Genomic DNA, 13,281 nt, shown 5'->3' with positions numbered 1-13,281 from the left:
AGAGATGACTATTGCAACAGGGCAACCAGCAGGGGTAGGATGTGGGCTAGATCAGGCAGATGCAGGGGGTGCATAGATGCCTGGTCATCTACACCAGATGTGGAGGTTGAGTTACAGGAGATGCTGACTACAATGGAAACAATTACTTGGAATCCTATTTTTAAAAAGAAGAAAAAAAGAAAGCATCTCCTGAAAAAAACCTGTGACATCATAAAGAGAGACACAGGTTGGTTGAAAAATAGTACGAAGACAGAGGTGTCCATCTGATTTCCTGGAAGAACCCAGCAGTCCACGTAACTGGAATAGAATAATAGCTCATGAACCTGACTGGAGCCCACAGACAGGCACAGGATCACCAGAAGTACTCAGGTTACCCATAAGGTGGGCCCAAACTGGACTTTTCTGGCAAGGCCTCCCCAGGTTGCTGAGGTTTTTGGAGAATAGGCTTTCTTCACCCCATCCATTTCGGGATCAGTCCCCACCAATGCACATTAATATCTGGTTAGAAACCAAACACCAGAATGAATCGCAAAGCGGGAGGCAATAAACGTTTAGGTCAGAAAGTCTGCAGTTTATATTCACTCTTAATTCTCCATCTTGGGGCAGTTCCTCCATCTGGTTTAGCCAGGGGGGTGGGGGCACCCTCACCTTCCTCCTCAGCAGCGTAGAGCCACAGAGAATCCTGCAGCTCCCCGACCAAACGTCTAGTGGGAAACCCATCCTCTCCCAAGGGCTGGCTGAGAAGCCAGTTCAAAGAGGCCCTCTGTCCTCCACCCCCCCCCCCCCCCCCCCGCCCAGGGTTGGGGGATTGGGAGCCAGGAGATAGACCAGGCCAGGCCACTTTCCATCAGTTAACAGAAGGGGAATGAGTTGGGGCTAGGTCTCTGGGGCCCCCCTACACCAGCTTCTTGGCTTTAAAGAAACTCTTGAGGTGCTGCATCTGCCAGACACCTGTGGCCACCAGGATGAGGGTCTGCAGAATGGACCACCACAGCACCCGCTGGTTGGTGCTCTCGCTGGTCTGCCGGAAGCGCTCCTCCCGCCACTGTGGAAGGAGAGAAGGGAGAAGATGCCCGCCCGTTGAGAACTGAATTTCACCCCCAACAGGGGAAGAGCTGGAAGAGCCACTTCCCAGGAGGTCACACATCCCCTGTCCCAGCTGTGCCAACCCAGCCCCTCACCCTCTGGTACTCCTGCTCCTTCTGGATCAACTCCACCTGCTCCACAAGCTGCTGTAGACGCAGATGCAGCTGCGTCAGCTTGTCCTTGGCCGCAAATTCCGCATAATCGTTGGTGTGCTCACCCAACTGCATGTCCAAGTGAATGGCCTGGAACAGGGGAGAACTTGGGATGAGGGTCCGGGAGCTTAGCTCCATGAACCCGCCAGAAATCTAGCTTCTACATCCCCGTCTGGGCCTGCCGCTAGCAATTCCGTTCCTCGCACACCGACTTGGTGACTGGCCCTGCCTGGGGGGGGGGGGGGAGGTCAAAACACCAGATCAGGACCCTGCTTGTGTGGAGTTCTATATTCAGAACACAATGGGACAACATGTGCAGAGAAATAGAGGTGTGACTCTCAGCCAGGCAGTTTACTAGAAGTTCTGTATGGGGAGGTGACAATGGAGAGCCCTGAAGCGCTCAGATGCAGAAGAGCTCTGAACTTCATGTTACGAAGCTTGGTCTTTATCCTAGGGATGGCTGGGAGCCAAGGGAGAGTTTTAAGTCAGAGTGACTCCCTCCCAAGGTCCCCTTTCATCCTCAGGAGGGGTTCTTGAGATGCTTAACTTCAGGTAAAGTCCCAGCCCTACTCAATAGGCACCAGCCACCGCACCCTTCTTACTCTAGAGGCTGAGAAATTGACCCCTGGGGACGGTGGGCCTCCCGCCTGCCACACTCACCAGCTTGCCATCATAGAAGAGGGCGAACCGGATGGACTCAAGGTGGAGGCAGATCTGGTGCTCTCCTGGAGACTGGGAGGTGAAGGTGAAGCTGCCCTGAGGGCCGTACTGCCGGGCCAGGAGGTTCTAGAGGAAGCAGCCTCCAGTGAGCACAGAGAAGTTAGCCGTGTAGCTGCTTCCAGGAGAATTCTGGGGGTATCCCAGGTGCAGACCCCCACAGGCCAGAGGGCTGGGTGTGCAGGACATGGCATCAGTTTGGCTGGAAAGTCTCAGATGCCAGCATTGTTAATACAGAATACAAAATTGCAAAGACCGCGGTCCTCCTTGAGCTAGCCTGCCTGTGAGGAGACAGATCCTTCTGCGAGAAATGAAGGACCAGAGAGGGCTATGCATGGATGCTGGGGCGGGGGCGGGGGGGGGGGGCGGGTGCGCAAGGGGTAAAGGCCCGCCTCACCTTGTTCTCGGGGTCCTTCACAAACACGAACAGATTGATCCACTGCGGGGAGGGCTGGTACTTTTCCATAGCAGGGTCGTATAGCTCCGTCTTGTAGTTACCTAATGGAGAGGCAAGGGAGGTGCATTCCCGTCCATCCCCATGACCGAGTAATGGGCGGGGGGGGGGGGTGGTCGGGAAGATCTCGAGTCTGAGGAGCCCGACCACCGCCCTCCGCCTCTCCTCCCCTCTCCAGCACCACCACTTCCCTGCCATCATTCGAGTCTAGATCAGACTTGCCTCCTCCGCGCCCCTGGCCCCCGCACAGGCAAGAGAGAGGATGCCTTGGCCAGACTGCTGTCCACCCTTCCTCCCCAGCCCACCCCCCGCAGGGGAGGGAAGGTGCGGGCCTGAGCTGCTGCCACGGCGCCCCATTCCCCACCCCTCTCTAGACTCTGGGTGCAGGGAGGGCAAGGCCGGGAGTGGCAGGCACGCGCACCTATGACCACGGTACCATCGGGGATCTCCTGGATGAAGCACTTCTCCTCCAGCTCGCGGACCTCGAGGTAGAACGCGCCCCCGTGGCCCATGAGCGCCAACAGCTGCCCCAGCAGCAGCGGCAGGGCCATACCAGTTGCTCGCGCTCTGCCCCATCCCCGCCCGGGGCCAGCCCCGGGCCCAGCTCCTCGAGCCCCGCAGGCCCCCGCCACCTTCCCAGGCGGGTCCACCGGTCTCCGCGCCAAGCCTGCGGAGACTGCGAACGCGAGCGCGGACTACAACTCCCGGGAGCCCCCGCGCGGCCCCGCCCCCGGCGCGTTCTCGCCAACCCACGCTGCGGAGGGGCCACTTCAAGGCACCACCCAACCCGCGCTAGGTTCTAGAGCTCTTTCCGCCGCCCCGCATCTCTTACTCTGCACAGGAATTCAGGGAGGCGTAGGTGCTGTTAGCCCATCGCTGATTGGGGTAACAGCCTCAGAGAGGGGAGGGGACTTGCCCTCTGCAACTTGCAGGGCAGCCACCCCAGATGTGTGAGGAAAGGATGGGGATAATGGGAAGTTTATTACCTGGACTTGAACCTCGGAGAGGTTAGAATTGATTGGGGGAAGGAGGTGACATGGCGAGACGGAATGAGAAGCCCCGTGGGGTTTAGAGTCTGAAGCAGTTACTCAGGAAGGGGAGGGGGAAATGTCGCGGTTTTCATGAAAGGGGTAGATTTGACTCAAGCCTTGAAGGATGGTTAAAATCTCCCTGAGCAACGGAGAACAAGAGCAATTGAGGCAGGGAGACGTAGAGTTGCCTAGCAGCCAGTAGGCCAGTTAAGGGACTGGGGGAAGAAAAGTTATAGGAACATGGACAGAGGAGGTAATTGGGCTGAATCTGAGGGCACAGGAGGTGCCCAGCCCGTTTGAACAGGGGAGCCCTTCATCCAGTGTACTTTTCTCTGCACTAGGGATCAGGAAGAGGTTGCGGGTGATCCTGGAGGGAAAAGTAGATGGCAAGTAAGCCACTGGAAAAGGATAGGGGTACACAACTGAAAGGGATGGGAGGGTGGAGCCAACATGACAAAATGGGGACCCAGAAAAAGCAAATCTCGAGAATTCCAAAGTTCACAATGCCCTGGGTAGAACAGTGTAGACCCAAACATGTCAGTAGAAAGCTGTAGCCCAACGTAATGGGATGAAGTCTTCCGCCTCCTAGTGCCTGGTGATAAGAGATGCTCATCAATTTATTCAGCATTATGTGATGATGATGATGATGATCAATACAGTATTTTAAGATTAACAGTATGGGAGCGCCCGGCTCTGTCGGTTAAGCGTCTGCCTTTGGCTCAGGTCATCATCCCAGGGTCCTGGGATCAAGCCCCACATAGGCTCCCTGCACAGCGGGGAGCCTGCTTCTCCCTCTCCCTCTGCCTGCCACTTCCCCTGCTTGTGCTTTCTCTCCCTCTCTCTCTCTGTCAAATAAATAAATAAAATCTTTAAAAAATATATATTGACAATATGTTTTAGTTACCAGAAATGGTCCCCTCATTTTAGTGGTGTAGCTCGTTGGCAATCCTAGGGGAGTGCTTTTTATTTCTTCAACCGGGAATGATCATTAAACAAAAATGACAGATTAGAATGTTAGTAAAAGTCATACTTTAGAAAGTCAAATAAGACAAGAACTAAAAAGCATCTTTTGGATTTAGGAGGTAGTTGTTCACCGGGGGATTTAGCCAGAGCTGGGAGCGTCGGCAGAAAACCCAGGATTTAGGCTTGGGAGGCCGAGGTGCTGTCCGTGGTGCTGAATCGTAGCTACTCTCTAGACCAGTACCACCACCTGTAGTAAAGCATTGGCTCTGTTATGTTTTTAATGAAATTTGCAATCCCTCAAAAGCCAATACTCTTTTCCCCCCACAAGCCAATACTCCTATGAAATTAATCACGTGCTTGGATATCACATCAATATTAAATTTCTGTAAAAATTCCTAAACGCTTACTCAGTTTCTGTACTTACCTCATTGCAGACCTATAACAAAGATAGACCAGTACCAGCCCCCACACCACACTGTGAATACCACTCTTGCATGGCCGTGGGCGTGGCCCACTGGCCAGACTACCCACAGGAATCTCCCAAAGGGTCAAAAGTAGAAAATGCTTGCAGCTACATGTATGTAAGGAGATAGTGCACCAGTGAGATGTCAAGGCCCAGAACCCAGACATTAGGAAGTGGGAACATGACTGTCCAAATAGCAAAAGTGTTTTGTTAAAAATAGAACAACTTGGGGGCACCTGGGTGGCTCAGTTGGTTAAGCATATGACTTTGGCTGGGGTCCTGGTCTCAGGGTCCTGGGATAGGGCCTCATGGGGGTCGGCAGGGGGAGGGGGTTCTGCGCTCAGCAGGGAGTCTGCTTCTCCCTCTCCCTGTGGCCCCCCCTCGGGCACTCAGGCACGTGCGCTCGCTCATGTGCTCTCTCTCGCTCTCTCTCTCTCAGATAGATAGATGGATAGGGAAAGAAAGAGAGAGGAGGGAGGGAGGAAGGAAGGAGAAGGAAGGAAGGAAGGAAGGAAGGAAGGAAGGAAGGAAGGAAGGAAGGAAAAGAGGAAGGGAGGGAGGGAGGAAGAAACAACATATTTCTGACCGATGACAAGGCTAGGAACATAAAAGCAGTGAATCCACCCTTCTGGGATCTTCCCACTTGGCAAAAACTCATTCCACAATGGCTGCCAAAGTCACTGAACCTGAGTGCCATTTGTGAAATTCAAAGAAGACACTGGGGTGCTACATCCGCTTGCCTCATCTGTGGTTCCCCCAAGACCTCAGATTTGGACAGGCTTTTTTTTAAGGGGAGATTTATTTGAAGAAATATTACAGCATATAAAACTGCATAAAGACTTAATTTCCACTCATATAGTGGTAGATTCGATAGAATTCATAATAAAAAACTTTTTTAAAAAATTCAGCATCAGGGACACCTGATGTAAAACAGGTTCCACCCGGTAGAAAAACAACTTCTATTCCTTGTGACCATCTCTACAAAGAGAATTCCTATGAGAGTTCTCTTCCTTGTGCTCTCTATTCCAGAACCTAGACATGGGGGTGGTGGTGCTGAATTCAGGGATATCACAAACAACGTTCTGCTGAACCTGTTTCACCACCCTCCTTAGGCTTACAGTGGTCCCTCTAACAGGATCCTTACACTCCTGGTGAGTTTTCTCAGGACCCTCACTGGGTCTCCAATCCATCCCTCCTGGGGCTTTGGGCAGTCTGTCCCACAGGTTTGTGCCTGACTGAACCCTAACAGAGGACTTGTGTCCTCCTGCCCCCCAACACTTTGGGGGTTCCCATATGTGGGGCAAATCTGAAGAGTGGCCGGGCTGTGCCTCAGTCCCTGAGAGTGAGGAAACCATTGACCCCAAGACTCAGAGGACTTCTGGTGGAAATGTGGCCAAACGCTACACACCTGCCCACCTAAGTTTCAGCTCTACTACGGCCAAAATGCGATGACATTTTCCCACAGTAAAATGCTTGCAGTCCCCTCAAAGTTCTCTGTCTTCTAAACATCTCTTCTGGACAATTAAAGAAATGCACAGACTTGACTGAGGCACCAGGACACTTCCTGGGTTCAGCTGCCCCTCAAGGGCAGATCCTTTCTCCTCATGCTAGAGGTCGCAAAGATGAACCGGGCATGGGATGCAGATTTCTCAGAACATCTTCTGTTGCCAACCCTTTCTGTCAAGCTCCCTAATCAGTAACTGCTCCTGCCCTGGAAGGAAGCCTTTCCATTGTTCCTGCATATGGGAGGCCTCATTCTTCAGATTCAAAGTTCAAAGGTCATTCATTGCCCCTGATGAGAAAAAACAACAGATAAAAGGGAGGGAAGGGACGTGATGGGGAGACCAAAGTGGAACAAAGAGGAGGAAGATGGCAAATGCAGACAGTGGCACACTTACTTCCCCTTCCCTTCCTCTGTCCCCACCTTCCCCCCCACTATCCCATAGCCACTCCCATGTCTCTGCTTTTCCTGTATTCAAATGTAGGTTTTATTCCAGTATGATGAGGCCAACAGATTAGGAGATGGTTGCCATTGGAAGATAGTTTCTTGCCCATAGTTCTCAAGATGAGTGGGTATACCACACCATGCAAGGGCCACAGGGGACAGCACCAGGGTCAGTCAGGAGGTAGAGGGAGTGACAGGAAAGCATGGGTAAAAGCCTTTACCATTCATGGGAAGGAATGGGGGCGGTGTGGGGAGCAAGGTGAGCAGGCTTAGGATTGACTAGTTGGAATAATCTCGGCAGGCTCTGGTTTGTAGGGACTGTCCCAAATTGTCTGGTACCTGGCCCTGAGTAGATTTAGGGCACAAGGATTTTGACTTGGCACAGGAGAGTTCAACAAGAATGGTGCCTGGGGTATGGGCTTTGGATTGGTTGGTTTGCCTGTGAAAGTTCCACTCTCTCCACCACTTCGTAGACCACACAGAGGTGCCTTCTGAATTTACCAGATGATAAAACACTGACAAATGGCAAACTCAGCCAAACCAGAGATGTTCACTCTCCAGAAAGTTGGGGGGGGGGGTATATAAATGTGTGATCTCATTTATTTATATTAAAAATCTATGAAAACTGTAATAATATCTGAAGGAAATTCACCAGAATGTTAATCATGGCTATCTCAATGTGATGAGACTAAGAGTGTCTTAAAATTTCATATTATTGCTTATTTCTGCTTTCTAAATTTTCTACAATAAATATGTATTACTTTGTCACTTTATTTTATTTTATTTTACAGATTTTATTTATTTATTTGACACAGAGAGACAGCCAGCGAGAGAGGGAACACAAGCAGGGGGAGTGGGAGAGGAAGAAGCAGGCTCCCAGTGGAGGAGCCTGATGTGGGGCTCGATCCCAGAACGCCAGGATCACGCCCTGAGCCAAAGGCAGATGCTTAACTGACTGAGCCACCCAGGCATCCCTACTTTGTCATTTTAAATAAAATGAATGAGTTGTTTTTTTTTTTTAAACAAAAGTGCACTTTCAGGAGACTCCTTTGCTATATCTAGGAGTTGGCTAACCCTGAGAGGGACAGTACCTCCTAGTCATTGAAGCCCCAGATGCCAGAGCACCAAGAATACAGAAAATAGAAAATATAGTTAATACACGCCCCCAACTGGAGTTTGCGCCACTGGGTCTCCAAAGGGCCATGGCATCATTATCTTCCCACTTCTACTAGGGCTTTACAAGCTAAGGGAGGGGAACAGGCCAGGAGGTGGGTCACTGCCCTACCTTCTCTTGGATTGGGGTGGAGCAGGTTGGGGCCCAGGTCGGGTAGCCCAAGTTAAGAGCAAGATAGGACATTGGGTTTCCACTCCTGCAGCTGCCAGAATATTGCTGTACCCCGTTTGGCAAATCCCCAGCTATGATTCAGGCTTTGAAGAGCAAATTCAAACAACTCAAGCTGGTTCCTGGTCTCCATCCCTCCCCATCCCTATCCTGAACCAGGATCCAGGATTCTGGACTGGCTCTGCCATTAGTTGATTGAGTGACCTTGGACATGTCCATTCCCTTCCCTGGTCCACAGGTCTTCCTCCCCCTAGTGCTGCTGCAGGTGACACTCAGTACTCTTGCTGCTGGTTCAGCCGCAGAGCTCTCTGCCCCTCAGAGGTCTGTGTCAATCACCCTTAGCCTCAGGACCCAACTATGTGAATGCTTGTCAGTTCAATGGGCCCAACCACCCCTGGAGGAGGAAGGGAATCCCAGAACTGCTCCCTGGGTCTGGAGAGAGGCAGTGCTGGTATTCACCTCCTGAGGTTCTGGTGTCCTTCTGGAGAAGCTTCTGCCCTAAGGACAGGTGAAAGGAATCAAAGTAAAGTAAGTTCAATTACCATCAACACTGACTGATGTTCTTTCCAATTTCCATTGCCCCAAACATGTATCAGGAATAAATTCAATACCTGTGCCCCAAATATCTCTCTCTCTCTCTCTCAGACATACAACATATATATATATACTCATATTCAAATTCTCCTCCTGCTGCTTCCTCTACATTCCCTCTATTATTTAATCCCTTATGACTTCTCTTTTCCTAGTACTGCTCAGATTCCCATCTCTGAGTGTTCTCAGAGCTGTGACTGTGGATTTAGGAAAACCGTTTGGAACATGAAGCCCACCTACTGCTTTGACTGCGTCCAATGCCTAGTAGGGGAGATTTCCAACAAGACAGGTAAGGGTCCATTATTCTACTAACTTAGGGTTTAGGTCTTCTTTTTCTAGTTCGTTAAGTTGTAAAGTGAAGTTGTTGATTTGAGATATTTCTGGCTTATGAGTGTACACATTTATAGCTCTAAATTTCCTTTTTAGCACTGCTTTCTCTGTGTCCCATATGTTTTGGTGAGTTTGTGGTTTTGTTATCATTCATCTCGAAGGATTTTTCTCAGAAATCCCTTGTGATTTCTTCTTGATTGATTGGTTGCTTAAGAGGGTGTTAATTAGGGGCGCACAGGTGGCTCAGTTGGTTAAGCATCTACCTTCCGCTCAGTTCATCATCCCAGGGTCCTAGGATCAAGCCCTGCTCCTTGGGCTCCCTGCTCAGTGAGGAGCCTGCTCCCTCTGTCCCTCCCCCCAGTTAATTCTCTCTCTCCCAAATAAATAAGAAAAAACTTAAAAAAAAAAAAAGAGGATGTTGCTTAAAGAGAAAAAATAGAAATATGTAATTACAATATTGTTAAATTGTAAGCTCCAAAGGGCCACAGAGTGTGTCTATTTTTGGATCACCAACATATTTCTAACACTGAGCATAGGACTTAGAAAAAAAATATGTGCTTAACTCATAGTATTTAATAAATGAATAGCTCTAATCACCATTTTTTGGAAGTCTGTTTTTTTAAGTCTTATTTAATTTCCACAGATTTAAATTTTTCCAGTTATCCTTCTGTAATTTATTTCTAACCTCATCCCATTGTGGTCAGAGAAGTTAATTTGTATGATATCTATCTTTTAAAATCTATTCACTTAAGGCTGCCTGGGTGGCTCAGTCGGTTAAGCATCTGCCCTTGGCTCAGGTCACAATCCCAGGGTCCTGGGATTGAGCCCCACAGCTGGCTCCCCACTCAGCGGGGAGTCTGCTTCTCCCTTTCCCTCTGCCCTGCTCATGCTCTATCTCTCTCTCTCTCTCTCAAATAAATAAAAAGGATCTTTTAAAAAATAAAATCTATGGACTTAATTTGTTTCAATATATTCCTAATATTTCATCTACCCTGGAAAGTGTCCCAAATGCACTTCAGAAGAATGTGTATTCTGTTGTTGTTGGGTAAAACGTGTTGTATGTCTGTTAAATCTAGTTGTCTTATTCACGTGCTCAAGGTTCCCATTTCATTACTTACCTTTTGTCTCGTTGTCCTTTCCCTTACTGAGAGTAGGGTATTGAAGTCTTCAACTCTTATCATAGAACTATCTATTTCTCCCTTCAATTCTGTCAATTTTTACTTCATGTATTTTGATGGTCTGTTATTAGGTACGTCAGTGTTTATAATTGTTATGTCTTTTTGCTGTATGGAAGCTTTTATTGATATATAATGTACTTTGTCTCTTGTAACCTTTTCTGATTTCAAGTCCACCTTGTCTGAGAGCAGTATAGTCTCCCTGCTCTCTTCTGGTTACTGTTTGTGTGGAATAGCCTTTTCCATTCACTTTCAAACCTGTCTGTGTCTCTGGATCCGAACAAGTCTCCTGTAAGTAGCATATAGTTGGGTCATGGTTTTTACCCATTTTGCCAATCTTTGTCTTTTGATTGGAGAGCGTAACCATTTAAAGTAATAACTGAGGGACACCTAGGTGGCTCAGTTGGTGGAGCGACTGACTCTTGATTTCAGCTCAGGTCATGATCGCAGAGTCCTGAGATAGAGCCCCACTTCGGGAGCCTGCTTAAGATTCTCTCTCCTTCTCACTCTGCCCCTCCCCCCACTCTCATGTGTGCTTTCTTTAAAAAATATTAATTAATTACTGATAAGGAGAGACTTAACCTCTGTCATTTTGCTCTTTGTTTTCGATTTCCTTATAGGATTTTTTTTTTGTTGTTCCTCTGTTCCTGCATTTACTATCTTCTTTTGCATTTAGTTAATTTTTAAGTTGTGAAACATTTAAATTCCTTTCCCATTTCCTTTTGTGTATATTTTACAGCTATTTTCTTTGTGGTTACCATGTGAATGATATTTAACATCCTAAAGTTAAAACATTCTAATTTGAATTTATACCAGTTTACCTTCAATAACAGAAAAAACCTCTGCTCCTTTAACATCTCTGTTCTCACCCATTTCTGTGGTTGATATCAAACAAATTATGTCTGTACACATTGTATGTTATAGCTACTTTTTTGCTATAATTGTTGATATAAGCAATAAACTGATTAAGTCTCCAGATAATTAACTGAGTGAAAAAAGCCAATCTCAAAAGGTTACATACTGTGTGATTCCATTTATATAACACTCCTGAAATGAGAAAATTACAGAAATGGAGAACACAGATTACTTGTTGCCTGAGGTTAAGGTGAGGGTGAAGTAACAGGGAAGTGGGTGTGGCTTGAATACACAACATGAGGGATCCCTGTGGTGATGGAAATGTTCTGTGTCTTCACTGTATCAATGTCAATATCCTGATTGTGATACTGCGTTATACTTGGACAAGATGTTACCATGGGGGAAACTGGGTAATGGGTAGACTGGATCTCTCTGGATTGTTTCTTACAACTGCATGTGAATATATAATTATCTCAACATAAAAAGTTTAATTTTAAAAGTAATAGAAACTTTTATTATAAAATGTTATCATTTATCAATTCTGTAATCATTTGTTAATTCCGAATGGTGGTGACATCAGCACTAATAGCATGTAGTTATAATAGCCCTAAGAAACACACAAGCAGTAATTCACGGAAGAAAACGAATGACCAACAAAAAAAATGCTCAGTACCCAAGGAAATAAAAATTAAGAGTATAGGGGCGCCTAGGTGGCTCAGTCGGTTAAGAGGCTGCCTTCGGCTCAGGTCATGATCCCAGGATCCTAGGATCCAGCCAAGCCCAGGGTTTGGGCTCCCGGATCAGCAGGGAACCTGCTTCTCCCTCTCCCTCTGCCTGCTGCTCCCCCTACTTGTGCTCTCTTTCTCTCTCTATCAAATAAATAAATAAAATCTTTTTTTTTAATTAAGAGGATAATGAAACACAACTTTTCATTCACTTATTTTGCAAGATTAAAAAGGTTGAGAAGATTTGACCAGGGTGTGGGGAAGTGAGTACCAGAACGCACTGCTGGTGAGAATGTAAATTGGTACGAAGTTTGAAAGGGCAATTTTATCAAAAAAACTATGCCCTACAGTAATGCTTTTTTAGAAAACGACCACAAATTTTTACTGCAGCAAAATATGTAAGAGCAAATGATTAGGGGATAGAAATGTTAACCACTTTCATCACAGGAATGGTAAAAAAAAAATAAGGTATGAACGAAGATTATGTTATATTGTTACAGCTCTGTTCTCACCCGTTTCTGTGGTTGATATCAAACAAATTATGTCTGTACACATTGTATGTTATAGCTACTTTTTTGCTATAATTGTTGATATAAGCAATAAACTGATTAAGTCAGACTTAAGAAAGAAAATGAGTTAAAGACTTCCAATGAAGGGGAAATGTCAGCACATCCTCATTAAACTTCCCTCCTCAAGACCAAATGAAACAACAAAGAGAATCCAAATTAGAGAGAAAACCTCCAACTTCTATGAAACCTTGAGGCGGCCCAATCAGAAACTGCTAACTCCAAATAGCTGCCAAAATACACCGGAATTTGTAAAATCCAGGAAGGACTCACCCAGACCTCTGTTGATCTCACATTCAGCGCAGAACCCTCCAAAACGGGGCAACTCTGCCCCCAAGGCCCCCACCAATACTCACTCACCTGAGGACCACTGGGGCACCGAACCGCGTTCCAGAGAAAAGCCACCACGGCCGAGCTCTGCTGCAAAGCCCGCGTGGATGATGTTTGGTGCTGACGCGAGGACGGGGAGGTGGTGGGGGGGGGCTACCCGGGATCCTACAGACCAGATCAGACCAAGTCTAGGAGTGGATGAATTTGGAAGTGGCAAAGAAGTGGTAAAAGGAGTCTCCTAGGCTTTTTTTTTTTTTTTCGAAAATAAGTTGGTGCATTGTTGATGTCCCTCTTTCAAAGATCACTTTTTAAAAACAGAAGCAAGCTCAGAGTGTGGGACTCCCAGATGTCAAGTCAGCGATCCTCGGTTTCAGTCCTCTATCTGCTCATAATTCATTCTGCGACCACAAACCGCATTACTTGCAGCATCTGTAAAAAGTTGATAAACACTAGTAGTCGCCGGACCGCCACCACGATCAACGGAAAGAAGGTTTCAATTCTGACCGCGCAATAAGGTTGCAGGCAGAAGCGGCTCTCCAATCAGCTACTGCCTCGC

At 47.5% G+C, this 13,281-nt stretch overlaps 1 protein-coding gene across 2 annotated transcripts; it reads right to left on the bottom strand.

Moving 5' to 3' along the window:
- Window positions 1-799: 799 nt before the first annotated feature.
- On the bottom strand, window positions 800-13,213 carry LOC113261589 (transmembrane emp24 domain-containing protein 9-like). Of its 2 annotated transcripts, none has more exons than XM_057307304.1 (5): window positions 12,756-13,213; window positions 2,353-2,453; window positions 1,899-2,024; window positions 1,182-1,328; window positions 800-1,045 (listed from the first exon to the last, which is right to left on the bottom strand). In XM_057307304.1, exons 2-5 carry the CDS (start codon window positions 2,419-2,421, stop codon window positions 896-898), a joined length of 492 nt encoding a protein of 163 aa, XP_057163287.1. In that variant the 5' UTR covers window positions 2,422-2,453; window positions 12,756-13,213; the 3' UTR covers window positions 800-895. The 2 variants fall into 2 exon arrangements, with proteins under 2 accessions (XP_057163287.1, XP_026363556.1); XM_026507771.3 differs by lacking the exon at window positions 12,756-13,213 and adding an exon at window positions 2,831-3,056.
- Window positions 13,214-13,281: the final 68 nt, after the last annotated feature.

This window comes from Ursus arctos, unplaced genomic scaffold (genome assembly GCF_023065955.2).
Source record: "Ursus arctos isolate Adak ecotype North America unplaced genomic scaffold, UrsArc2.0 scaffold_5, whole genome shotgun sequence".
Lineage (NCBI taxonomy): Eukaryota > Metazoa > Chordata > Mammalia > Carnivora > Ursidae > Ursus > Ursus arctos.
The sequence above is the reverse complement of the archived record's forward strand: the minus strand, read 5'-3'. Positions and strand labels throughout refer to the sequence as shown.

Coding starts and splice junctions, on each gene's coding strand:
- LOC113261589 (XM_026507771.3), bottom strand. CDS start 2,960: ATGGCCCTGCCGCTGCTGCTGGGGCAGCTGTTGGCGCTCATGGGCCAC. Junction 2,454..2,830: donor CGATGGTACCGTGGTCATAG/GTGCGCGTGCCT, acceptor CCTCTCCATTAG/GTAACTACAAGACGGAGCTA. Junction 1,329..1,898: donor TCTTCTATGATGGCAAGCTG/GTGAGTGTGGCA, acceptor CCCCTGTTCCAG/GCCATTCACTTGGACATGCA.